This window comes from Diabrotica virgifera, chromosome 1 (assembly GCF_917563875.1).
Source record: "Diabrotica virgifera virgifera chromosome 1, PGI_DIABVI_V3a".
Taxonomy (NCBI): Eukaryota; Metazoa; Arthropoda; class Insecta; order Coleoptera; family Chrysomelidae; genus Diabrotica; species Diabrotica virgifera.
The window spans coordinates 43,350,462-43,377,496 of NC_065443.1; the positions used below are offsets into that span (position 1 = coordinate 43,350,462).

General features: G+C 33.6%; 1 protein-coding gene across 2 annotated transcripts in view; it reads left to right on the forward strand.

Moving 5' to 3' along the window:
* Positions 1–27,035, forward strand: part of LOC114332605 (lipase 3) — a 55,327-nt gene that overhangs the window by 12,567 nt on the left and 15,725 nt on the right. For both annotated transcript variants that reach the window (XM_028282427.2, XM_050653867.1), the window contains exons 3-5: positions 9,477–9,645; positions 18,014–18,263; positions 21,846–21,998. In XM_028282427.2, coding sequence (XP_028138228.1) covers positions 9,477–9,645; positions 18,014–18,263; positions 21,846–21,998 — 572 coding nt within the window. The remainder of the gene's footprint in view (positions 1–9,476; positions 9,646–18,013; positions 18,264–21,845; positions 21,999–27,035) is intronic.

Consider the following 27,035-nt stretch of genomic DNA (forward strand, 5'->3'; position numbering starts at 1 on the left):
TAACATAGTATGTTAGTGTTTCTACACAGCACATTTCGGTAAGTCTAGGCGGTAAGTTAAATTGCTGGCTATTCTCTGTAAAGATCAATATTTTCGTTATTTGTTTAATCCGTGATCGTATTTCTGTTTTCGATACTTCCTTACAGATATTTTGTAAATATTACCAGTTCCATTGTTTATCCCTTGACATATATTTTTGTACGTTTGCTGCTATGGGGGAGCAGTACGATAAGAGTATGCGGCTAAGAACTTGCGGCTCAGAGATACACCTCTATAGATCCCTACTTGAATGGCTTTAACGCCTAATAAACCGGTGTATATATTAAGAAAGGTGTAGTACAAAGGACTAAAGAAGTATTGGTGTCAGATAAATAGGCGGAAACCGTCTGTGAAGGAAATATAATTATTTTAGTAGGTATGACGAAAGATCGGAACTTATAGAAAGACTCAAACTGATATCTAAATACATCTAATTAGATAGGCTAACACCATAGAGAGATAAGGGCATAACGAAAGGTAACATAAAAAAGAAAGCGAAAGCCAATGACGATGACCTCACTTAATTGGGTATAAATGAAACCAATTGTGTCAAAAATTCCTCGGTAGAATGCAGTAGGATGTGTTTATCCATATTAAAAAAGGAAGTCAATAGAAAGAAATTACCATTATTAGTAAGTCAATTACATATCGAATATATTACATACTTTATATTTTAGTTTTAATTATGTATACCTCTATATAATTAATATTATTTTTAATTTAAAATACCACATATAAAATAAGAGTTTGGTGTTAGTTTTGAGAGTAAACTGAATGTAAAAACAAATACTTACCATATCGGGATAGCATCATAAGGTTTTTTCCTGGTTTTTCCTCGTGATTTACTATGGAATTACTAAAGCTAAGTGTCCATTTAACGCTTATCCGGGCAAGGTGGAACCAACGGGCCCGAGACGCCAATTCTTTTATCATAAACTGATACAAAAATTTTTATTGAATTTTATGCATCACTGAATTTGTTTAGAAGTATGCTTCCTTTAACATAGTCATGAGCTATTCAAAATATTCATTATTATTTATGAAATTCTTGCGTCGCGTCGAAAGAATTTTGTCACGTAAACGGACAACACGGGCCCGTCGGACCCTATTTGTATTAATACCTAAAGTCTAAATCTTTGTTACAGAAGTTAATCTGGCAGTCAGGTAATGTTTTTGTGGATTATATAAACGACTTTAATGATTCCGGAAATTCAATAATAAATTCTAAATGTGTAACAAACAATGTAAACATCTCTTTGATGTGAACATCAAAGACATGCTTACAATAGGTGTTATATATATTCTAAATTAATTTTAAAAACTGGTAATCATTTTTGTAATGCAATAAGATTGTTAGGGAGGTACCTATACATATTTTGAAATAAATAATGCATCATATATCAGTCGTTTGATACCGATGTTAGTGTCGACAACTAAGCTCCTAAAATTACATTGAATTACAGTGAAAGTAGATAGTGCGAATAGAATGTCCCGAAAATTAATTTATGGATTTTTATTTTTATTGTTTTTTTTTTAACCTAGAAGTTAATAATAATTTAATTTGTCATATCAGTTTGCTATTCTAGTTGGGAATAAGCTAATCTTGTGGCTTAGTTCCAACTAAAATAGTAAATTGATATGACAAAGTATTAATTTGTAAAAGTAAAATAATAATATTCTTCTGACTTATGCGTTTTATTCATTTTGTAAAGATTGTTTTTGTCGGTACTTTATACATGAGCTGCTAATTTACCATAATCTTTTCTCAGAAGACTGCGTAAACATCAACCCCTCATTTCAAATATAATGGCCTGGTAGATATACAAAAGTTTTTATTTATTTAGCAATTAAGTCTTTATTTGACTCCAAATGTTTATTACTTGTGAATAAATATTTTTTCTACGTTTTCTTGCATTTCATTATTTTGTGCAAATGCTTCAGGTAGATCGCATCCTTGAGGTAGACCGCATACTATAGTAGCACCTTTTTTAATCTAGACAATTTTAAATTTAACTTTAATATAAAATCCAAAAAGAATATTATAAATATATGGGTAAATATGAATAGTATATTCAAGAACAATGGTGGGCCCAAAGGACACGAGTTTCCCGGTTAGGTAAGTAAAATATGTTGCCCGGATAAGACAAAATAGTTTCGAGAGAAGTCTCGAGACTTCACTCACAAATGTACATGGGTCTGAGAGAACTCTCCGAGACACGCTGGGAATTGTCACGCTTGTCACAAGTGGACATGGTTCTTTAGATCTCGAGATCTAATCTTCAGTCTTCTGTCTATGCCAGAAGGGTTGTGACTAGTCGCAAGCTGGTGTTTAGTAAAAAAGAAAATATTGGCTTTATCAAAAATGAGTGCGCGACATTGGACCGATGATAAAACTTCAAAAAATGACATAATAGAGGATTTTACGTCATTGATTTTGTAATTAGTTTCTCTTTACGAATGAAATGTTAATCAAAAGTTGTACAGGAACGGCGAAAAAAAATGAATGTATGATGAGTTTTTAATAAATTTTCCTAAAAATTAGGATGCACACAAACTACAAAGGAAGTTACACAATTTAAATTTACATTCTCTTAAATCTGGTGTTTTGTTAAATCTAAAAGCAGCTCAAAAGCAGCACAGCAGACACCCGAATAAAATTTTTGAATTACTTTGAATTCTCCAACCGCAACTCATTCATGAGAGCTTAACCGGCTTCCAAGTCAATTCGATGATCTATACATCATCCATTTTCTCATTAAAACTTTTTTTTATCTTTTTTTCTTCGTTTTTGCACAATCGTATCATCATCATCATTCTCTTTGCCTTATCCCTATGCGGGGTCGGCTTCCCTAATTGCATTTCTCCACAATTCTATCCTGGGTCATATCAATATTAATCCCCTTTACCAACATATCCTGCCTAATCGTCTCCCCCCACGTCTTCTTTGGTCTTCCTCTCCTACTCCTTTCAATAATCTGCACTTCAGCTACTCTTCGTATTGGATGATTAACGTCTGACGTTGAACATGACCAAACCATCTCAATTGCTCTCTCTTTTTGGCATCAATTGGTGCCTCATTTTTAATTTTATCCTTTCCTGTCACTCCACTCATCCATCTAAGCATTCTCATCTCCGCCACATGCATTCGTTGTTCCTCTTTGTTTTTCACTGCCCAACATTCAGTTCCGTACATCATAGCCGGTCTTATGGCTGTCTTATAGAATTTTCCTTTCAGGTTCGTTGGAACTTTTCTGTCACACAACACAACACTCGCTTCCTTTTACTTCATCCATCCAGCCCTAATTCTACTGCATGCATCTCCATCTATTTCTCCATTTCTCTGTAATACCGATCCCAGGTAATTTAAATTATTGCTTTTCACAATCAGTTCACCATCCAAAGATACCATTTTATTTGTAGTAACTCCATCTTTAAATGAACATTCCAAATACTTTGTCTTTGTCCTACTGAGTTTACAAACTTTTTCCTCCAGAGCTCGTGTCCACTGTTTCAGTTTTTGTTCTAAGTCTCTTTCACTATTTCCTACTAACACGACATCATCAGCATACATTAAGCACCATGGAATGTTACCCTGTAGTTTCGCTGTTATCTGGTCCAAAACTAATGAGAATAAATACGGACTAAGCACCGAGCCTTGGTGCAATCCTACTTTTACATGAAATTTATCAGTCTCTCCCACACATGTCCTAACACTAGTCGTTACTCCCTCATACATATCCCTCACAATTTTTACATATGCACCAGGGTTTCCTTTCTTATTGAGTGCCCACCAGAGAATCTCTCGAGGAACTCTATCATATGCTTTCTCAAGATCAATGAATACCATATGAGCGTTTGTTTCTTTACTCCTGTATTTTTTCATCAACTGCCTTATAATAAAAATTGCGTCTGTTGTTGATCTGCCCTGCATAAAGCCAAATTGATTCTCGGATATGTCGGTCTCTTCACTTATCCGTATATCAATTACTCTCTCCCATATTTTCATGGTGTGGCTAAGCAGTTTTATAGCCCTGTAGTTTGTACACTGCTGTATATCTCCCTTGTTTTTGTAGACAGGTACTAGTATACTGCTTCTCCATTCGTCTGGCATTTGTCCAACTTTCATAATTCTATTAAATAAACCTGCTAGCCACCTCGTTCCTGTCTCTCCCAATGCTTTTCATACTTCCCCAGGAATTATCATCTGGTCTTACCGCTTTTCCTTTCTTTATTTTTTGATGCTAGTGCTGTGCTGTCCTATGCACAATCGTATACAAAATTATAAAAGCTAGTGCCTGATGCGAATATATTTTGTAGAATTAAAATAGGTATATGCGCGATGAAGTCACACTGTGAACTAAGTTGTGACCCTCTAGTCAACACGGAATTGTATTCATCTCGAGACTAAAGTCACGATCGAGTCTTCCATGCCGATATCGAAACCGCAAGCGATCTTAAATGGACAACACCTTGAGACTAATCTCGAGGTTTTCTCTCGAGATTTTATCTCAAGTAGACAGTTACCTTAATAAGAAAATTTTACTATCACCATTGCATGTGGGTGTCTTTGTATTTTGTATTTCGATAGCGACCTCCGAAGTGGAAGTCGATAAGTCAATAAAATGATTTTTCAACTTAAATTGTGGCTTATTTCTCAATTAGAATAGTAAATTACATATATATATATATATATATATATATATATATATATATATATATATATATATATATATATATATATAATCGGTTTATAACGTTCTACGACGTCTTCCGATTCCCAATCGCCATTGCTCTCGATCGTAGCACATGTCTTCGTTCAAGCCTCTTTCTCCGATTTCCCTATGGATTCCTTCTATCCAGCTTTTCCTAGGTCTTCCTCTCTTCCGCCGTCCTTTTGGTGCCCATCGTAGCACTTGCTTGGGTAATCTGTCTTCTTCCATACGTTGTACGTGGCCAAACCATCTTAGTTGCTTTGTTTTTATATCGTCCATTATTGTATGCTTTACATCCATTATCTCCAATATTCTTGTATTTCTGATTTTTTGTATTCTTGATATACCAGCAGATCTTCTCCAGAAGTCCATTTCAGTTGTTCTGATCATATTTTCGGATTTTTCTTTAAGTGGCCAAACTTCGCTGCTGTATGTTATAATGCTCTTAACAATGCTGTTATAGATGTTACGTTTATTTTCTTTGGAGATACTTTGGTCCCATAGGATTTTGTTCAATAATGCGATAGCTTTCCTTCCTTGTGTGCACCTTTCTTGGATATTCTTGTCCAACGTTCCATCTTGTGTAATTGTAAGACCCAAGTATTTATATTCCTGACAGTGATTAATAGTTATTTCATTTTCCAACGCTAGATCCTGCTGTATACCTCCAACGCACATATATTCCGTTTTCTTGGTATTCACTTCTAAACCCCAGTTCCGGTACTCTTCTATGATTTTTCGGGTCATATATTCAATATCGTGATAATCCTGGGCCATAAGAATCTGATCATCCGCAAAACATAGAGTGTATAGCATGTTATCATCATTTAGCGGTATACCCATATTCTTACATTTCCTTTTCCAGGATTTCAAAACTTGCTCTAAATATATTTTAAATAGTGTCGGCGATAGACAGCAGCCCTGTTTAAGACCCTTATTCACTTCAAATCCTGACGAGATTTCCTTGCCTAGCTTAACTTTTGCTATATTATGTTGGTAGTAAATTACATAATGGCCCAAAAGAACTAGCTTCAGAACAATATTTTTTTTTATTTATTTTTGCTTCAACTACTACGGTTATTAGCATAACAAAGCATACAAAGTAGGTATAGAAAAAAAGTTACAAAAAGTGATAAAGTGATAAAGAATAACACAACATAATAAACAGATACAAAATATTAATTACATTATACAATATACAGTATACATTTTAATAATATTATTGGTGTAGGTATTATATTAAAGTTTATTAAAAAAGCTTATAGATTTTAGAAATTCTACCAAATTCTATGTGTACTTAGGTTCTCCTAATAGTTGCTTTAATGTTTTTGAAAGATAATAATGTACTCCTTCGACTGCATATGTTGGACAGTCAGTCAAGATGTGCTTCACAGTCACTTTACAGTCACAAACAAAACACACTGGTTCCTCTTCTCTTTTCAATAGGTATTCGTGCGTTGCAGCCATGTTAGACGAAGCAACGAAGCATTAAACCTAGGAATTTTGTGCAGTAAGATGAATCGTCATGCAACCTTTTGCATTCGATTCGAGAGAGAGTCAGGCAACTTTGTGAACTAAATTCATCTAGGGCAAAAATTTTTGTGCATAAGAAAATGCATTTTAAAAGTGCATATCGAAGAGGTGAAAATGAAAAATTTAGAACTCAGGCAATATTGATGAAAATGAGTTGAATTTTTATAATCGGGGGTTTTGGGGATCGCTGAGTACGAATTTCATATCGGCGATGGTCTCCAATGCACCTGGTGCCCACAGTGGAACTCGTCTCCTGGAGTTTTACGTTATAATCATTAAATAGCAGTCAATATCCATTACTCGGGGGGTTTTTAAGGTCGCCGGCTACGAATTTAGTATTGATGGTGGTCTCCAAGATACCTGGTGTCCAGGATGGAACTCGTCGCCTGGAGTTTTATGTTATAATCGTTCAAAATCAGTCAATAACCATTACTCTGAGGGTTTTGGGGGTCGCTGAACAAGAGTTTCATGTGGTCGATGGTCTCCAAGACACTTGGTGCCCAGGGCGGAGCTCGTCGTCTGGAGTATTATGTTATAATTATTCCAAATTATTTAAAACCATTACGCGGGGGGTTTTGGGGGTCGCTGAGAACGAATTTCATGACGGCGATGGTCTCCTGTGTACCTGGTGCCCAGGGTGGAACCCGTCGCCTGGAGTATTATGTTATAATCATTCAAAATCAGTCAATAACCATTACTCTGAGGATTTTGGGGGTCGCTGAACAATAATTTCATGTGTTCGATAGTCTCCAAGGTACCTGGTGCCCAAAGTGGAACTCGTCGTCTAGAGTTTTATGTTATAATTATTACAAATCATGTAAAACCATTACTCGGGGTGTTTTGGGGGTCGCTGAACACGAATTTCATGACGGTGATGGTCTCCAAGATACCTAGTGCCCAGGGTGGAACTCGTCGCCTGGAGTTTTATGGTATAATCATACAAAATCAGTCAATAACCATTACTATGAAGGTTTTAGGGGTCGTTGGGCATTAATTTCATGTTGGCGATGGTCTTCAAGGTAGGTATACAATAATCTAAAAAATACGTGTTAAATTAAATGTTAGTGCACGTATTCATATTCAATTTATTTGTATAATATAATGAAAAAATTAATAAAAAAGTAAAATAAAATAAAAAAATATATATACTTGAAGTTACACAAATTTCTCTCTTCCGCAATTTCGAAAATCAAAATTATAAAACAGCGCAGCTATAGACTGTAGATAATGAAAATTCCTTTAATACCAATCTTAAACAGGTTGCTATTATAATATTATTATTATTTCTGTAATTAACAAAACTAATAAGTATAAAATATATGACTTTTTCAAAACACCAACATTAAAAACTTACTTTGCTGTAAATACTTAAGTCACTTTAAATCACTTTTTAGATGTTTTATTATAATTAATTAAAAAATTTTAAAAGAACAGAACTACATAAAAGTGTAGCTTGGAGGTATTCACATATATACTATGCTTTGTTTTTAAACCAGGAGCAGTAAAATAAAAAGACAGTTTCACACCCAAGAAAGTCAATAGAAAAATCACCATATTATACATCTTCTTTTTTGGTTGATCATATCGGCCTTCGACGGTAATCCATCAACATTATATTATACTAATACGTCGCTAAAGAGTTCTAAAAACCACTGTTTTCTTTATAAAAGCAGACTAGAAATCTAAAAATTAAAATAATACCGCAGAAATCACAAAAAATCGCTGATATAACTTAATTACCCTTGAAATGCCAGTTATGTCAAAATTTCATAAATGTCATTAGTGTCAAAATTTAACGACAACTGCTTTAAAAGCGACAAAATTTTAAAATAATTTTTAAATAGCCACCGCCAAAACCCCCAGATTAATGGTTTTTCACTGATTTTGAATAGTTATGACATAAAACTCCAGGCGACGAGTTGCACCCTGGGAACCAGGTACCTTGGAGACCACCGCCAACATTAAATTGTGTTTAGCGACTCCAAAAACCCCCGAGTAATGGTTATTGACTGATTTTGAATGGTTATAACATAAAACGCTAGGCAACGAGATCCAACCCTTGGCACCAGGTACTTTGGGCACCATCGCCGACTTGAAATCCGTACTCAGGGACCCTCAAAATAACCAGGGTAATAGTTTTTGGCTAATTTTGAATAATTATAACTAAAAACTCCTTTCAACGAGTTCTACTTTAGGCACCAGGTATCTTGGAGACCAACGCCGACATTAAATTCATACTCAGCGACCCCCAAAATCACCAGGGTAATAGTTTGTGGCTGATTTTGGATAATTATAACTAAAAACTCTAGGCGACGAGTTTCACCCTGGGCACCAGGTATCTTGGATGACATCGCCAACATTAAATTCGTGGCCGGCGACCCCAAAAACCCCCCGACTAATGGATATTGACTGATTTTTAATGATTATAACATAAAACTCTAGGCGACGAGTTCCACCGTGGGCACCAAGTACCTTGGAGACCATCGCCGATATGAAATTCGTGCTCAGCGATCCCCAAAACCCTGAGTATAAAAATTCAACTCATGTCCGTCAATATTTCCCAAGTTCTAAATTTTTCATTTTCACCTCTTCGAGATGTACTTTTAAAATGCATTTTCTTATGCACAAAAATTTTTGCCCTAGATGAATTTAGTTCACAAAGTTGCCTGACACTCTCTCTAATTGAATGCAAAAAGTTCCATGATGATTCATCTTACTGCACTTGTAAATTCCTAGGTTTTGGGCTTTTTAGTGCTTCGTTGCTTCGTCTATGTGTTCTAATCTGAGACCTGATATTATTACGGCTTGATGTTGCCGTTTTAGAAGCCAGAAGTTCCAAGGAAGGACGGGTGATTTTATTTCTACCAATTTAGTGTTGCTTGTATTCCATTGGTTTTGCCAAACATCGTGCAGTTTTGCTTTTAGGTATGGTTTTAAATCTAAATGCACCGTTAGATTTTCCACTGATGAGGCTGTACTGGTTACTGCAGACCTAGCTAGACTATTCCAAAACAATATTATTAAGTATCATTTTAAGAAAATCACTTTAAAAAAGTTGAAAGAAAAAATATTTAGGGAAAAATGAAAATCAAATAATCAGTAATAATTTGTAAAATTTTAATAATTTTTTTTTGTAGAACGAAACATTTTTGGGTGTATAATTTAAATATTTATATATTGTTTATTATTTAGGTCTCCTGGGTTGCTCAGCTGATTTTATTCACATTGGTCCTGGAAAAGCATTACCGTTAAGATTATCTGATGAAGGGTACGATGTGTGGCTTGGAAACAACAGGGGAAATACTTACTCTCAAAAACACAGTTCCACTACAATCAAAAATGCTTCGTTTTGGGACTTTAGGTAACATTGAAAGATATGTATATCAAATGTCGTTTGTTTTTTAACAATAAAACTTAAAACTATAAAAACTATACGAAACTATACCGAATTATAAAAAGGGGCTCAAAAGCAAAACGCGTTAAGACAACTTTCATCAGAAATAAGCTATCCCTTGTTAAAATTGGTTTACAACTATTCGATTGGTAACCCATTTTATTTTCCAGGGAAAAAATAATCCACAGCCCTTCTTGCAACCTTTTGCACTGTGTTCAGGAAGACATCAGAAAACAAGTCTACAATATAAAAATGGGTGGAACTGCAGATTCTGTTACTCGGGGGGTTTTTGGAGTCGCTGACCCCCAACCAAGCAAGCGACCCCCGGAGGACCTGGTATCCAGTGTCACTGCCAAGGCACGCCATCTTCTGGAGTTCCGAGAGTTTCCGGGCATCAGGTGCACCAAAGATCGGCTCTGATGACGTATTCTAATTCAGTGACCCCAAAAAACCTTCAAATAATCTGTTTGCATCAATTTAGTGCCGAAACAATAGATGAGGTGCCTTAGCAGTGACACAATGCTCCGAAGGTCAGTTCTGAGGGATTATTCGTGTTCAAGTTATCCCAAAAATCCCCGAGGTGTTACATCGAGATGTAACGCCGTTATCAAGGACGTCATTGGTTAATATTCACTTTGAGTGACCTATCCAACTTTAACTCTCACAAGCGCGGTATCGCTTGGTTAAAAGAGATAGATAGACGACCTATCGACTGCCCGCGCGTTACGCTGTTTTGCTCAGTATGCTTTGTCTATCCTTATTATGTCTATGCTTAATGTACTGGTTTTGACATGTTTATGTACTTTTGGATGCATTTTTTGCACAAATGCAATTAAGGATTTTCGCCCATTTTTCTATTGCAGACTTTCTTCCTCACCTCATCCCGAACATATGCAAAAAGTTTTAATTGGTGTTGTATTCAAAAATCGATTTATTTTTTCCTAAATATCCTGGTCTATTTTAGTGATTAATAAAAATAACCTTTGTAAATAGATAAAAAATGTTAGATGTAAAACAGCTTCTGAAGTTGCATTTTGGTCTCCAGTAGCAGTCAAATCTATCGATAAAATTTTATGTTCCCTTCTTGGGTTTCTGTGTCCAATACTATTTAAATGGATTTATTTTTTTTTGAATCCTGAGAAAACTAATAAACATTTTTGAATAATTTAAACTCAGAATGAAAGATGTATTATTACCGAGGGTAGAAAGTTCCTTAGAATAAACAAAAAGTATCTTTCGAATAAAATACTTGAAATTAAAAATCACACTAAATTTTCTCTTTTTCATCCCTGTACTTATTAAAGTAATAAACATTATAAAAGTTTTCAGGGACTTTCAGCCCTCGGTAATAATATAATTCTTCATTTTGCGTTTAAATTTTTCAAAATTACTTAGGTATTAGTTTTCTCATGATTCGAAAAAATAAAAGCATGTAAATAGCATTGGGCTAAGATTGTGTGCCTACCCCTTAAAAAATTTAAACGAAAGTACCGTTTTTAAAGTAAAAATTAAGTCCCTTATTACTGATTTAAAAACTGGAACTTCTTTCATAATAATTTACTTTAATTTCTAAACATACCATTGATGAAAAGAACATAAAAAAGCTTAAATAAAGGCAACAGCAGCTTTTTGCCGTTTTCTCGCAAGTTACATATTATTTGCTTTTACTAGTTTTGCTTTTAAGCTCCTTAAAGATCAAAATTTTAACCCATTAGTTCCTAGATATTGGGACCGTGCAAGTTCGGCAAAGCTACACCTATTATTTCTACGCTCTGCATCTTTATTCGCACTTTTAATTATTTTGGCAAATTATATTAGTCCTGATTACTGGATAATTGTCAAGGCCATAGTCCAAAAAAATAATAAGAAAAAAAATAAGATTCAGGTTATGTTATTAAAACGTAAACAATTGTATGTATTAAATAAAATTAGTTATTAAAATGCAGTACTGCAAGCAAAATACAATTAATTAAATTTACCTTTATATAATAATAGCATATCATATCAATATTCTGGAGGAACATATAATTTATCTTCTTCAATGACAGTAGATATGAAATGTACGTCAATTTGACAATTTCAATTGACAATATGAATTATTTAAGAAATTTGCAATATTTCTCCGCTATAGGGCTTTTCATTCACAGTCATTTGTTTCGAGCTTCTGTCATGTGTCACATAATATTAATATATCTACGTCGTACGTTATTGATATAACCAATGATACAAATCAAAGACGTATGACGTAGATATATTAATATTGTGTGACACATGACAGAAGCTCGAAACAAATGACAATCGATGAAAAGCCCTATTCGAGCACGATCGTTTCTCAATTCCCTTCCAAGTACTTGCACACCGCGAATGGGTATACAATATAAATAATAATTATATCGTAGGTATTGTCGTATTAGAGGTAAAACTCACTAAGTGCACCTATTTGAGATGTTGACATTTTCATCATTTGCACTCTGTGCGATACTGCTTAGCCGTGGAAAAGTCACCAAAGTGCTCAAAGCCTTTTAGTTGCTGAGATAATTTATTACGAACTTAGGCTCCAAGGTAAAACTCATTAAAAACGTATTATTGTACTTTTACTTAAACGTATTATTAGTAGTATTTACTAATTTTTCCTTACAATCTGGAGCGCCGAATCGGTACTTAGTGATCTTTCAAACAACTCATTAGTAAACATAACTGTGCAGATGTTCTAATCTCACACACATAAAGAGGAAAACTGACATTATGTTGCGACATTATGAGTGAAATAAAAAAATGTAACAGAAAAAGATAAAAACTGAAGACGGGGTTCAACCCAACGTGAAAAAGATTAAACGCAAGAAGAGATAGAGAAATGTCTGTCAAAATTTGGTATTTATGACCGTTAAAATAACACCAAATGCTAAAATTTATTAGCCTGTGGATAGTGTGGATGTCTCGTCAGCCGAGGGTATGATCAGTGGCGTGGTAATTTTATGGTCAAACTACGTTTTTTCTAATTTTTATCATTGTGAGAATTAAAAAAACCAACTAATATTTTTATCTCCACCACTGAGGGCGGTCAACTTTTTGGTTGGCTGTATTCTTCGGGACATATTCGGGACATTCTATCACAAAGTAAATATTACTAATTTTACCGTCTTGTAGGGTATCTGCGTTCTCTTTCTTTTCCACTATTATATATATTATATCTCTCTTTGCCGACGTTTAAATTAGGACCCACTTGAAGCTCGCTTCAACACGCGCCTCGACCTCGTCGTGAGAATTCCCCATAAGATCGGTTAATGTATTTTCTTCGACTGGGAAACTGCCACCAAATTAAAGCGTAAGTAGTCCAGTCGGGTTAGACGAATAGCAGGCCTAACCTTGCATTAGGAGCTGCCCCAAAGTTTATTTTTCTAATCTTTAGGGATGGTCAATATTAGTATAAATTTAAAATCTCGACTGAATTCCACCTTTGCGTTAGCCGCTATCTTGATTTTAAACGAGAACCGTTTTTGCTCAATATCTCTGCCATTTTCAATTTTTTTGACAAAAAGTGTACAAACTAAAATTGTTGAAAATACAATTTTCTATAATTTCATTTATTATAATTTTTCTCGTGCGGTCGATATTTTCCGAGTTATGAGGGGAAAATAGTGACAGTTGGAGCATAATTATTGAATTATTGAATTATCTCGTTTATTATTAGTTTTACAACAAATATGTACCTGTACAAAAATGAAGAGAATTAAATTCTACACAATTTTGATTTCTTTCATTTTTTTGCTAAAATTAATATTTAAGGTAGGACGTATGCGGTAATAGCGCGAGCGTAAGACCGGATTGATTTTATAGCAATTGTTTTTGTTCAATATCTACGCCATTTTCAACTAGAATTGTTCGAAATATAGTTTCCTACCATTTCTTTTTAACAATTTTTTTCATGCAGTTGATATTTTCCGAGTTACATGGGAAAATATTAAAAAGTGGTGGGGGGAGCATAATTATTGAATTGAATTTTGTATCCGAGCTGCCCCAAATTTTATAATTATATCCTTTAGGAGAAATCAATAGTAGTGTAAATTTAAAATCTCGACTGAATTCCGCGGTTGCATTAGCCGCCATATTGATTTTAAATGAGAACTGTTGTTGCTTAATATCTCCGCCATTTTCAAGTTTTCGACATAAATGGTTGGAAAGAAAATTGTTGGAAATGAAATTTCCTACAATTTCTTTGTCACAATTTTTTTATACGATCAATATTCTCCGAGTTAAGGGGGAAAATAATGGAAGCGGAGGGGAAGCATAATTTTTGAATTGTCTCATTTATTATTAACTTTGCGACATAATTGTACGTAAACAAAAATAAAGAGAATTATATTTTATACAATTTTTGAAACTTCCAATGAAACATCAACCAAACTAAGTATATAAAAGACATAAAAATACATTATATATATTAAGTTCACTTAATTTTATTAACTAGAGGGTTTTATTGGTTGAATTTGTCTGTCGATATTAGTGATGTAACGAATATTCGTATTCGCATTCGCATTCGCGAATATTCGCATGTTTTTGCATATTCGCATTCGCATCCGCATTCGCGAAATTTTTGCGAATGTTTTGCGAATATGAAAACCAGAAAAAAAATCATTTTAAGATAATATTAGGTTAATAAAATCAAAATCTATTCACTTCTCATCTTTTTTTATTAAGAAAAGGTAACTTAACCTCAAACATGCAGCTACCCTTAAGTGGAAATATGCAGGACACAACAGCAGACAAAGAGACGGAAGATGGAATAAAGCGATAAATCACTGGAGACCTTGGGACTACAAAAGAGGAAGGCGCAGACCACAGACGAGATGGTCGGAAGACCTAAAATGATACGCAGGGACCAGATCGACAGTATTAGCACTGAACCGAGAAGAGTGGAAAAATAAGGGGGAGGCCTACGTTCAACTTTGGACAAATGAAGGGCAATAGATATATAGAACTTAACCTTGTATAATCACACTATCAGCCTTCACTTTTTTTATTATTTGGTATTATGTAATGAAGCTTAAAATTCAGATTGATTTACACTAAATATCAATTAACTTTTCATTATAAATTTACTATATTTACGTGCGGTATCCGGGGTGACCAGACGTGATCGTATAAGAAATGAAGACATACGTGAAAGGTGCGGTGTTGGAAGGACCTTAGACAGACTTGAAACGAAACAGTTATCGTGGTTCGGACATATGACGAGAATGAGTGAAGGTAGAACTGTAAATAGGGTATGGAAAGCGGCATCTGACAACAAACGACGAAGAGGCAGGCCAGCAAGGACTTGGAACGCAAATATTGGAAAAGCTTGCGTAAAAAGAAATATTGGATGGAGAGAAGCAGAAAGACTAGCTACTGACCGAAAGGCATGGAGACGTCTGATTTCTCCACTTACCTCGACACCGTAAGATACAAGAGGACGGCTTAAGTAAGTAAGTAAGTATAAATTTAGGAAACATTACAAAAATAGAAACAAATTTTAAAAAAATGAATATTCGCATTCGCATCTGCATTCGCGAATGTCGGTAGCAGATATTCGCATTCGCATTCGTATTCGCGAATGTTCAAAAAATGACATTCGTTACATCACCAGTCGATATTTTAAGTTTTATGTCAGCTAATATATCGTGATGTTCCAACAATTTTTTTAAATTTTGGACCCTGTTGGGGGGAATTTTCCCATTTCCCCCCCCCCCTTGTAGACCCGCCACTGGTTCTCTCGAAAAATTGTAGTAAATCGTAATTGCAACAATTTCAGTTCTTACACTTTTTGTCGAAAAGTTGAAAATGGCGGAGATATTGAACAAAAACAATTGCTACAAAATCAATCAGGTCTTACGCTCGCGCCATTACCGCATACGTACTACCTTAAATATTAATTTTAGCAAAAAAATTAAGGAGATCAACATTGTGTAGAATTTAATCCTCTTCATTTTTGTATAGGTACATATTTGTTGTAAAACTAATAATAAACGGGATAATTCAATAATTAAATAATTATGCTCCAACTGTCACTATTTTCCCCTCATAACTCGGAAAATATCGACCGCACGAAAAAAATTATAATAAATGACATTATAGAAAATCGTATTTTCAACAATTTGAGTTTGTACACTTTTTGTCAAAAAATTGAAAATGGCGGAGATATTGAGCAAAAACAGTTCTCGTTTAAAATCAAGATGGCGGCTAACGCAACGGTGGAATTCAGTCGAGATTTTAAATTTATACTAATACTGACCCTCTCTAAAGATTACAAAAATAAAATTTGGAGCAGCTCCTAATGCAAGGTCAAATGCTATCCCGACTGGGCTAAAGATGCAAAATATTATTTGAAGAAATCTTTATTTTTAATAATTAACAGACGAGAAAATCAGACTCATGAGCTGAAGAGAAGAATCGGTCTTGGGTGGGCAGCATTTGGAAAACTGAGAGAAACTTTTAAAAGTGAGTTACCCACATGTCTAAAGAGAAAGGTATTCGATCAGTGCGTCCTCCCAGTCTTGACGTACGGATCAGAAACACTTACCTTAACTAAAGCCTCGGCTACCAAACTAAGAGTCACGCAGAGAAGAATGGAGCGGTCAATGTTAGGAATAACTCTGCGAGACAAAATCACAAACGAAGAAATCAGGAGAAGAACAAAGGTGACTGACGTCATCGAGAGGATAGCCAGGTTGAAGTGGAGATGGGCAGGACACGTAGCCAGAATGACAGATGGGCGATGGACGAAGAGGTTATTGGAATGGAGGCCAAGAGAAGACAAGATAAGCGTCGGTCGACCGCCTACAAGATGGACTGACGACTTAAGAAAGGTAAATAAAAACTGGATGAGGGCGGCGCAGGATAGATGGGGTTGGAAACGAGGGGAGGAGGCCTATGTTCAGCAGTGGACTTTTGAGGCTGGATGATGAGACGAGAAAATTACTGTTACACTGATTTCAATAAATTTTCTTCGTCTCTTCTTCTTCTTCTTTTGTATATACACGACTCTGTTCCTTCAATGTGCATGCTTATAATAAGTTGTCGTTCCATCGTTTTCGTGGTCTTCCCACTGATCGTCTTCCTATTGGGGAACTGTCTCCCGCTGTCCTGAGTACCCTATTTGTTGTCATTAGGCTTATGTGGTCATTCCATATATTCTTCTCTTTCTTACCCAGTTATTAATGTTATCCACCTTGCATTTCCGTCGTATATCTGTACTTCTAGCTCTGTCCCATAGAGTCTTGCCATCGATTTTTTGAAGGGTTTTCATCTCCGCTGTTTCGAGCAATATTTTTGTCCTCTCTGTGTCGGGTCGTGTTTCTGCCGCGTATGTCATTATTGGTCTGATGACTGTTTTGTTAATTGTGCCTTTCATTTATTTCCCGATATTTTTATTTTTCCATATTGTGTCATTCAGGCAACCTCCGGCTCTGTTTGCTCGATTCACTTGGTCTTCCACTTCTGTTTCGTGCCTTCCGTATCTAGATAGTGTGATGCCTAGATATTTAAACTTCATCACTTGTTCTATTCTCTGACCCTCCAGCTCCAATCTACATCTTATTGGATTTGCTGTTATTTTTCTTTTTTGGAGAAATTAACATGTTAAATTTTCTGGAGGTTATGTTAAATTGGTGCAACATACGTTGTAACTCATCTTCACTTTGAGAGATTAGTATTGTTATAAGGTGTTTTTCTCTCATTTGGCATTCTGTTTTAGTTGTTACTTTTTTTATTATTTCATCCATGATCAGGTTGAACAATAAAGGACTCAAGGAATCCCCCTGTCTTATCCCATTGCCGGCTTTAATTGTGTCAGTTCATGTTCTACTTTTGCTCTTATTGTGTTTTCCTGATAGATGTTTTCGACCGTTTTAATTATTTCTAGAAGTACCTCTTTTGAGTATAACAAATGGATACCGTCCTTTATTTTGAACCTGTCAAATGCTTTCTTAAGGTCCACGAAACATAAACATGCCGGTTTGTTGTATTCTGCCTGGGGTAATTTCGGGGTGGATTAAGTAGCTCTACAGTTACCACAGCCGGTCCCATGCCCGGATACAATGTGGAGGGTGATTGGCAAGGTTAGTAACCTACCAATCGGAAAAAACAAATATTGCTCAAAGAAACAATGATTACAATGAATGGATTTAAGTAAAAATAAACGAAAGTAGAGCACTTATAGAACTGTATAAAGGTGCCAGTCCGTCAATGAATAAGCAAAATTACTTAATAAAGGTCGATGAAGAAGAAGAACTGTAAATTGTTCTAAATTTGCTAATATGTAAACAATATAATTATTTTAAACTTGCTTCGTTTTTAGCTTTCACGAGATTGGTGTAAGAGACACACCAGCAGTCATTGACTTCATTTTAGACAAAACAGGAGAGAAGACCTTATCCTACGTTGCTCACTCTACTGGAGTTGCCCAATTTTTAATTGCCACATCTATGAAACCAGAATATCAAAATAAGGTTAAGATCGCAGCTGCACTAGCTCCAGTAGTTTACCTTGACCACTCAACTAATTTTCTTCTGAAAATGGTAACTAAAGATAATTATGCACAAATTTTGGTAAGTACAATTTTTAAATTTTTATTTATCAAAAAAATATATAAATTATTGATAAAATTCAATATTATTCTTATACGCCAGTCAATGGGAGCAAAAATAGGATATTACCTCCGAATTCTATCCTACTGCATGGATTTTAATGAAATTTTGGGAATAGCCTCTACTTATCTTCTAATTCAAAGTCTACCCTCTGCCGATGTGTGCTTTATATCTTGGGGGTGGTTCCCACCCCTTCTCGGGGGTAGAAAATTTCTTGGTTAAAATAACCACGAAATTGGCTAGAAAACTTAATTTCAAGCAAAAACTGTTGTATATATTTTTTTGAAAACTCAATATTTTTTTAGTTATTTGTGGTTGAAAATTGGCCATTTTCATTGAAACATAACACCTTTTCGAACGGTTTTTTGCAAATATCCTAAAAACTATGCATCTAACTGAAAAACTTTATAAAACATTTTTGTAGCCCATAAAAATACAAGACTTTAGCCTTTATAAATCTTCTAGTTATAATATAAAAAGAGATATGGTAGGTGAAAATAGTTTGTTTTTTTTTGGTGCATACTCAAATTGTTGTATTCAACTTAAAATAACAGACACACGGTCGATTTTATGTGTATAATGTTACCAACACCTTTTGTAGTGCTTAACGATCTTTAAAATGAGCAATATTAAAGGTATATTTCATTCAAACTAAGCGAGTTATGCTGCAAAAATTTGATGATTAATGTATTTTAAGAAAAAATGAGAAGTATATTTAGCCTCTCATCCACCAGAATTTTAATGCATCATTTTACGTCTACAATACCTTTTATTATAGTATTATGGACGGGTTTAAAATAAATGGTTTTTGAAAAAAAATAAGATTAATTTATAGAGCGCATTTTTAGATTTCCTTAAAAATCTTCTTTTTCTACATGTAACTTGAAAATGATAAGAGATACAATAAACACAAAACAAAATTTTTATTCAACAAAATCCTACATTTTTGTGTGGTATCTTTTTCTCGTATCTCTTATTATTTTCGAGTTACATGGAGAAAAAGAAGATTCTTAAGAAGATTTAAAAATGCGCTTTATAATTTGTAATGCGCTACACACTTGTACCTTGTTCTCCCTACTTGGTGTCTCAAACTTAACATAAGAAATAAAAAAGAAATTTTAGTCAACCTTTAACTGTGTAGATACCAAAGAAAAATATAAAATAATAACCAAAAATAAGCCGAATCCGTTAATCTGTTCATGAAAAAATCAACTATGAAAATGAGCATAATTTTATAGTTGAGTCCGGGAATTTTTACCCGTGCGTCATCATTTAAAGCATACGAAATAAGTTGATGATAAGTCGGATATTGAAATTTACTAAACGCAACAGCAAGTCACTTACTGTCACTTGCTTTTGAGTTTAGTAAACTTCAATTTCCGACTTATCATCGACTTACTTCGTATGCTTTAAATGATGACGCACGGGTAAAGATTCCCGGACTCAACGTAGGTAATGCATAACTTTTGAAACTATGTTTATGTAGCCCAGTAAATGAACCCTTGACCCTCCACTTCAAAGTTGAACTTGTGCCGTTGATGAGTTTTACTTGCTGGGTGAGAGTCACAACCTCTCGGGGGTGAAAAAACGAATGTTTAAAATAAATCCGAAAAAGAATAAGTTGACTAATTCCAAGCAACATTTTTCCTATAGAGATTTTTTTAAATAAGTCAATACTTTCCGAGTTATTTGCGATTGAAAACGTTTATTTTCTGACAAAAAAACACCATTCAGGCAGTTTTTCGCAAATAACTCAAAAAGTTAAGTATTTTTTCGAAAAGTATACAGTGCTTCCATAAAGTAAAGCATAAATTCATTATTTCGTAAACCGGCGACTTTAAGGAAAGATCCCGAAACAGGTCGATTTTTATTTTTAAATTACGATTTTTTGACATCTATATCATACTAGTGACTAGTGACGTCATCAATTTGGGCGTAATGACGTTATTGATGATTTTTTTGAATGAGAATAGGGGTCATGTGATAGCTCATTTGAAAGGGTATTCAATTCTCTATTCACTAATATAAACATTAACATAATTATTTATACGGGGTGCCCATTCTTCTTTTTGTCTCGATTAATCTAAGTAAAGAATGTTTTTTGAACACCCTGTATAAATAATTATGTTAATGTTTATATTAGTAAATGAGCTATCACGTGACCCCTATTCTCATTTAAAAAAATCATCGATTACATCATTACGCCCAAATGTATGACGTCACTAGTATGATGTATATGCCAAAAAATCGAAATTTAAAAATAAAAATCGACCCGTTTCGGGATTTTTCCTCAAAGTCGCCGGTATACGAAATATTGAATTTATGCGTTACTTTATGGACGCACTGTATATACTTAATTAAAAAACTCTATAGAACAAAAGTTACATAGAATTAAATTTTACACCCCCCAAGTAAATTTTAACTTTGAACTGGAGGGTAAGTAGAACCTAGATCCAAATTTTCATGCAATTCAGAGTTGACCCTGAAGATTACACTCCAAAACGGTCATTTATTGGGCTAATAATATGGATACCTACTATTGGTTTACATATGTAGTTGTGAATCCTAATAATAAACGTTGGTTTAATTATCTTTAATTTATGTATATAAGGGATTGAGCACCAACTATTGGTGTAAGGAGCATTACTACCTAATATTTTAGCTACCTAATATTTGACGTTACGATTTTCGCTCCGGAAATCGTTCTGAAAAAAAAGGCAAGAATAATTTTAAAAAATTCTGAGCAGATTTTTATAACCTGATTTTTTTAGGTTATGTATTTCTTTGCAATCAATGAAGAATTTAGCTTATATCTTATGTAACCTAACAATGCGTAGTTCTATCTAACCAATAATAATTGTGGCTCAATCCCATATAAACACAATACTTAAAGCTATTTTATTAAGCTTCTTTCCGGTCTTAAAAACACCGTTAGTCATCTGATATAGTCATAAAATTTAAAGCTGGCTACACATGTGCGAGCCGAGCTGTTTGCGAACTGCTCGCGTATAGTTCTTTGAAAATGTATTTACAGCGAACTCATCGTAAACTACTCACGATTCATGGAAAGCGACGAACAAGCTACGAACCAACACTTGTGAGAGTTTTCTATAAATGATTCATTTAATTTGTAATTTTATTTTAAAGTTATTCTAAATGTAAATAAAGACTGTAATAGTTACAAATGATTATTATTATTTGTATAAATAAATATAAATAATTTTTATTTGTTTATCAACTATAAAATAAAAATTTATTACATTGTGTTTCTCACATTCCTTACCTCTTAACACGTCATTCACACAATCTGTATTCGACGAAACGATCCAGACAATTTGCTGCGAACGCGATCCAAATTGAGCGGCGAATATCCTTTGTGTTCGTCCCATAAACCGACAAGCCATGGTTCGAGAAAAGCGGCAAACGTACAGCTCCGAAGCGGTTCGTCCCGCAATTATAGGAATATGCGTTCGCATATAGCTCGGCTCGTATGATATGTGTACCGAGCTTAATATGTTTACCATTTATAATTTAAACTTACAGGCTGCAGAAGAAAGTGCAAAAGCAACAGTTATTTTAGACCACAACTCTATAATATGGGATTTAGGTTTGGGTGCCATATGTGGTATGTTTAAGGAACTGTGTGCTGATTTAATATTTTTACTGACTGGATTCGATACTGATCAATTAGATAGGGTAAGTACTAAATCCATACTATGAGATAGGTTTTCTTGGATTAATAAACAAGGTCGCCAAGTCATTAAGACACCTGACTTCCGGTTGGAATCAATGAAGTATGCCTAGGTATAACTTCTTATCTCTGGTTGTACCAATTTTTTGTATGTTGTAAAATTTTCTGCAGCCATAATACTAAGGTATACCAAGGAGATACTGTGGATATCGTTCTATTAGTGAATATTACGCAACCATGACATCTTTTAACATCCTAGACCTCTATTATCCTATACCTTTCTTTCTAGTACCAGTGGCTGAAAGGTATATCATTATCATGCTCCTCGTAACATCTGTCCCAAAAGGTAGTATTCTTACTTTTTACATAATACTGCATAATTTTATAAAATATATATAGGGTGAGGTAGATAACTGACACTTATTAAAAATCTATACCAGTCTAATATAGCGACAGTACGACTAGATCAGAAGTTCTCAAACCAATTCAAGACCGAGAGAGGTGTTAGACAAGGATGCGTGTTGTCACCTGACTTATTTAACATTTATGGTGAATATGTCATGAGGATGGTTTTAGAAGGATGGGCCGGTGGAGTAACAGTAGCTGGTAAGAAAATCTCCAATTTAAGATTTGCTGATGACACTACACTTATAGCAGCAAATGAGCAAGAAATGTTTGATCTTCTGCGAAGAGTTGAGTACGAAAGCAATAGAGTTGGTCTGAAAATCAATAAAGCTAAGACAAAAATAATGGTGGTCGACAGATTTGACACTATTCAACTGACTAACATATTACAGGAATACCAGATAGTAAACACCTTTGTCTATCTCGGGTCTAGTATAACTAACGATGGTAACTGTGAAGCAGAAGTTCGGAGACGTATTGGTATGGCAAAAAATGCGATGAGTCGCCTAACTAAAGTTTGGAAAGACAGATCTATCTCTCAAAATATCAAGATGAGACTGGTGAATGCCCTTGTATTCTCAATATTTCTATACGGAGCAGAGACTTGGACTCTTCGCGCATGCGAGCGCCAAAAAATTGATGCCTTTGAGATGTGGTGCTGGAGAAGAATGCTGCGCATACCTTGGACAGCTCATAGGACAAACGTTTCCATTCTAAACCAACTCAATATTAAAAAAAGGCTGTCCACAATATGTCTGCAACGAATTCTTCAATTCTTTGGTCACGTAGTTCGCAGAGGTGACGACAGTTTGGAGAGATTAATTGTTTCTGGAAACGTTCCGGGGAGAAGATCAAGAGGACGATCACCAACTAGATGGTCTGACCAAATAAAGCATTCAGCTGGAAACTCATTCTGCGCAGCTCTTAGAGCAGCTGAAGATAGAGACCAATGGAGAAACATTGTTAGGAATATTGGAAGAAATCACGATCCTCAGTAATGGGGAAACGACAGGAGAGAGAGATAACTGGCCTATTAGAAATATCTCGAGAACTAAAGGCAACAGAATCATGAAAATTGGAATGAAGGGGTTTTGAAGAGTGAACTATGTAATGAAAATATTTTTATCTATTTGCTACTTCCGGTTATACCGGAAGTTGATTATAACTTCATTTTTTTAAATGGGACACCCTGTATATTTTTACATTTTTGGATTCTGTTCGATGTCTTCTTTCTTAAAATATGAGGTTTTGTAATATTATACAGGGTATTTTAAAAGATTACGTTTTTTTTATTAATTTCGTAGCAATATTCACACCTTGTAGAATTGTAGTAGTTTGACATCTAAAACTCTACTTACGTTCAAATGATTTTTAATATACTCTACTATTGTAAGAATCATTAGTATAGCTAAATTTTTAATTTTAGTATACAGGGTTGGTCGAAACTCAGAATGAGTATTTTCTGAGTTTTCTTAAATATAAATATAAATATAAATATAAATATAAATATAAATATAAATATAAATATAAATATAAATATAAATATAAATATAAATATAAATATAAATATAAATATAAATATAAATATAAATATAAATATAAATATAAATATAAATATAAATATAAATATAAATATAAATATAAATATAAATATAAATATAAATATAAATATAAATATAAATATAAATATAAATATAAATATAAATATAAATATAAATATAAATATAAATATAAATATAAATATAAATATAAATATAAATATAAATATAAATATAAATATAAATACAAATATAAACTGATCTTAGTACCTATATAATACCAGGTTTTACTATTCATTATAATGAATCATTAGCTAATAAATGTGATGGTGTTGTTGTTTATATTAGGAATAATTTAGGTGCCTCGGTAAATATATTACCCATCAATGAAAGTAAATTTTTAAGGGTAACGTTTTCTAGTAAAAAATTCTCTAATACAATTTGCAAAATAGGTATACGGCTTTTTATAGGCTTCCATCAACAGATATTAAACAATTTTTAGGGGATTTGGGCGAATATTTTGGAACAATACAAAAACAAAATATTGAAATATTTGCAGTTGATATTAATATTGATATAAAAAAAAAGATGAATTTTATACAAACGGTTATTTAAATATATATTATTCTAATGGTTTTGTTTCCTATATAAACAAGCCAACGAGAGTAACAATAAATACAAAATCAATCATTGATCATATATTTATAAAAACACAAGCTAATCTAAAACAGCAAATTAGTATTGATCCGTTCGTTTTTTACACTGACATGACTGATCACTTCACTCCAGCCGTTTTAGTAAATAACTAAACTAAAAAAACCTACACCTGAATCTCCAGTCATAACTAAAAACTTTAATATCGGAAAACTACAACAGCTTCTATAAAATGAACATTGGAATGATATTTATATAAACAAAATAGATTCTCAAGTTGCATATGATACATTTATAAATAACTTAAATCATTACATACAAACCTCTACGGAGGTAAAAAGTATGAATAAAAAAATATCAAAAATAAAACCCTGGATAACAGTGGGGCTGATATCGTCAATCAAACGACGATATTTTCTTAAAAAGAAATTATTAAAACAATTTTCACCAGCACTTAATGCTGAATATAAAAATTATAGAAACAAACTTAATAGTCTACTAAAAAAAAACCAAGAATGACTTTTATCAAAATAAAATTCATGAAGCTGGTGGAAACACAAAAAAAATGTGGAATATTATAAATGATATCTCTGGTCGGAATCAAAAATCTAAAAACATTGAACACATAACAATTGTTAATGACAATATATCTGTAAGTAATAACAAAGAAAAAGCAGATATGTTTAATAATTTCTTTTCTAATATTGGTGCAGATATGGCAAATAGAATACCGGTGACAAGAAGTATACCTGATAATTTTATTGCTAATGATAAGGTTGAATCTAGCTTATTCTTAAAACCAGTAACTAAAAATGAAGTACTTAACAATATTAATATCAAAGTTAAAAAATAACTGTGCTCCTGGACCAGATAAATTGTATGCTAAAACAATAAAAAATATCCATGATCTAATCTCACAGCCTTTAACTCATATTATAAATTTGTGTTTTCAAAGTGGTAAAATACCACTACAATGGAAAGAATCTACAGTCACCCCCATTTTTAAATCCGAAAATTCGAGTAAACTGAACAACTATAGGCCCATTTCTTTAATAAATAATTTTGCTAAAATATTTAATATTTACTATAAATACGGTTATTTCAGATAAGCAATTTGGTTTTGTAAAAAAATCAAGTACAGAAAGGGCTGTAGTTGACCTACTGGAGAAAGTGATAGGAGCTGTGGATGAATCATTGAAATGCTTAGTGGTTGTCCTTGATATAGCTAAGGCGTTTTACACGGTCTCTCATAAAATTCTTTTAGATAAACTAAGTAATTATGGGGTTAGGGGAATTGCACTAAATCTAATAGCAGATTATTTGCCGGAAAGAGCTCAACGAGTAAAAATTGGCCCAGAATTGAGTTCTGAATCTATAATAAAATTCGGAGTACCACAAGGAACAGTATTAGAACCACTTTTATTTAATATTTACCTGAACAATATCACAAGAATTAACAGTTTCAACGGCCACATTGTTTGTTATGCCGATGACACGGCAATATTATTTATGGGGAAAATATGGGAGGAGGTTAAATCCAGCTCTGAAATGAACCTAAAACAGCTAAACTTATGGCTAAAATTTAACAAACTGACATTAAATATTAATAAAACAAAATATATCGCCTTTAGCCCAACAATTGTTGACCAACCTACAAATTTTCATATAAAATTGCATAACGCAAAATGTCAAGGACAAAATTGTGACTGTTCTTTAATAGAAAAAGTTTTCTCTATAAAGTATTTAGGTGTCTTCATAGATCAACATTTACGTTGGTCAGACCATATTACTCATGTCAGTAAACGAATAAGGGCTCTAATGCATAAATTTTATACCTTAAGAGATATTCTACCCAGAAAAAAATTAATCATGGTTTATAACTCGCTTGCAGAATCAGTCTTAAGATATTGTATTGTAGCATGGCGTGGTGCGTTTAACAAAACTCTTAACATTTTAGAAACAGTTCAAAATACTCTATTAAAAATAATTTTTAAAAAAAGAAAACTGCATCCAACAAAAAAATTATATGATGAATCCGAGATATTAAGTGTTAAATCCCTCTACATCTACAACTGTGTTTTAAATGTTTATATAAACTCAAACAAATTTAAATTTCAAAACAACCGATTAACTCGATCAGTAACAAATATGGATATTAGTATTCAGCAGTTCAAAAAATCAGTAACACAAAGATCCCTAATGTTCTTTGGACCTAAATTTTATAACATAATTCCTATACATATCAAACAAGAACCTAAATTATATATATATATATATATATAGTCTTTTAAGTCCCTTTTACTTTTCAGTGTCGGGACTAATGTCTATTCACGTGTGCACAAACTTTGACCATTGTTTTCTCTCCTGCGCCAGTCTGCTTGCTTCTGCTACGGTTTTCCCTTTCTTTTGGATAATCTTCGCAATGGTTGTATCCCAGTTTTCTGA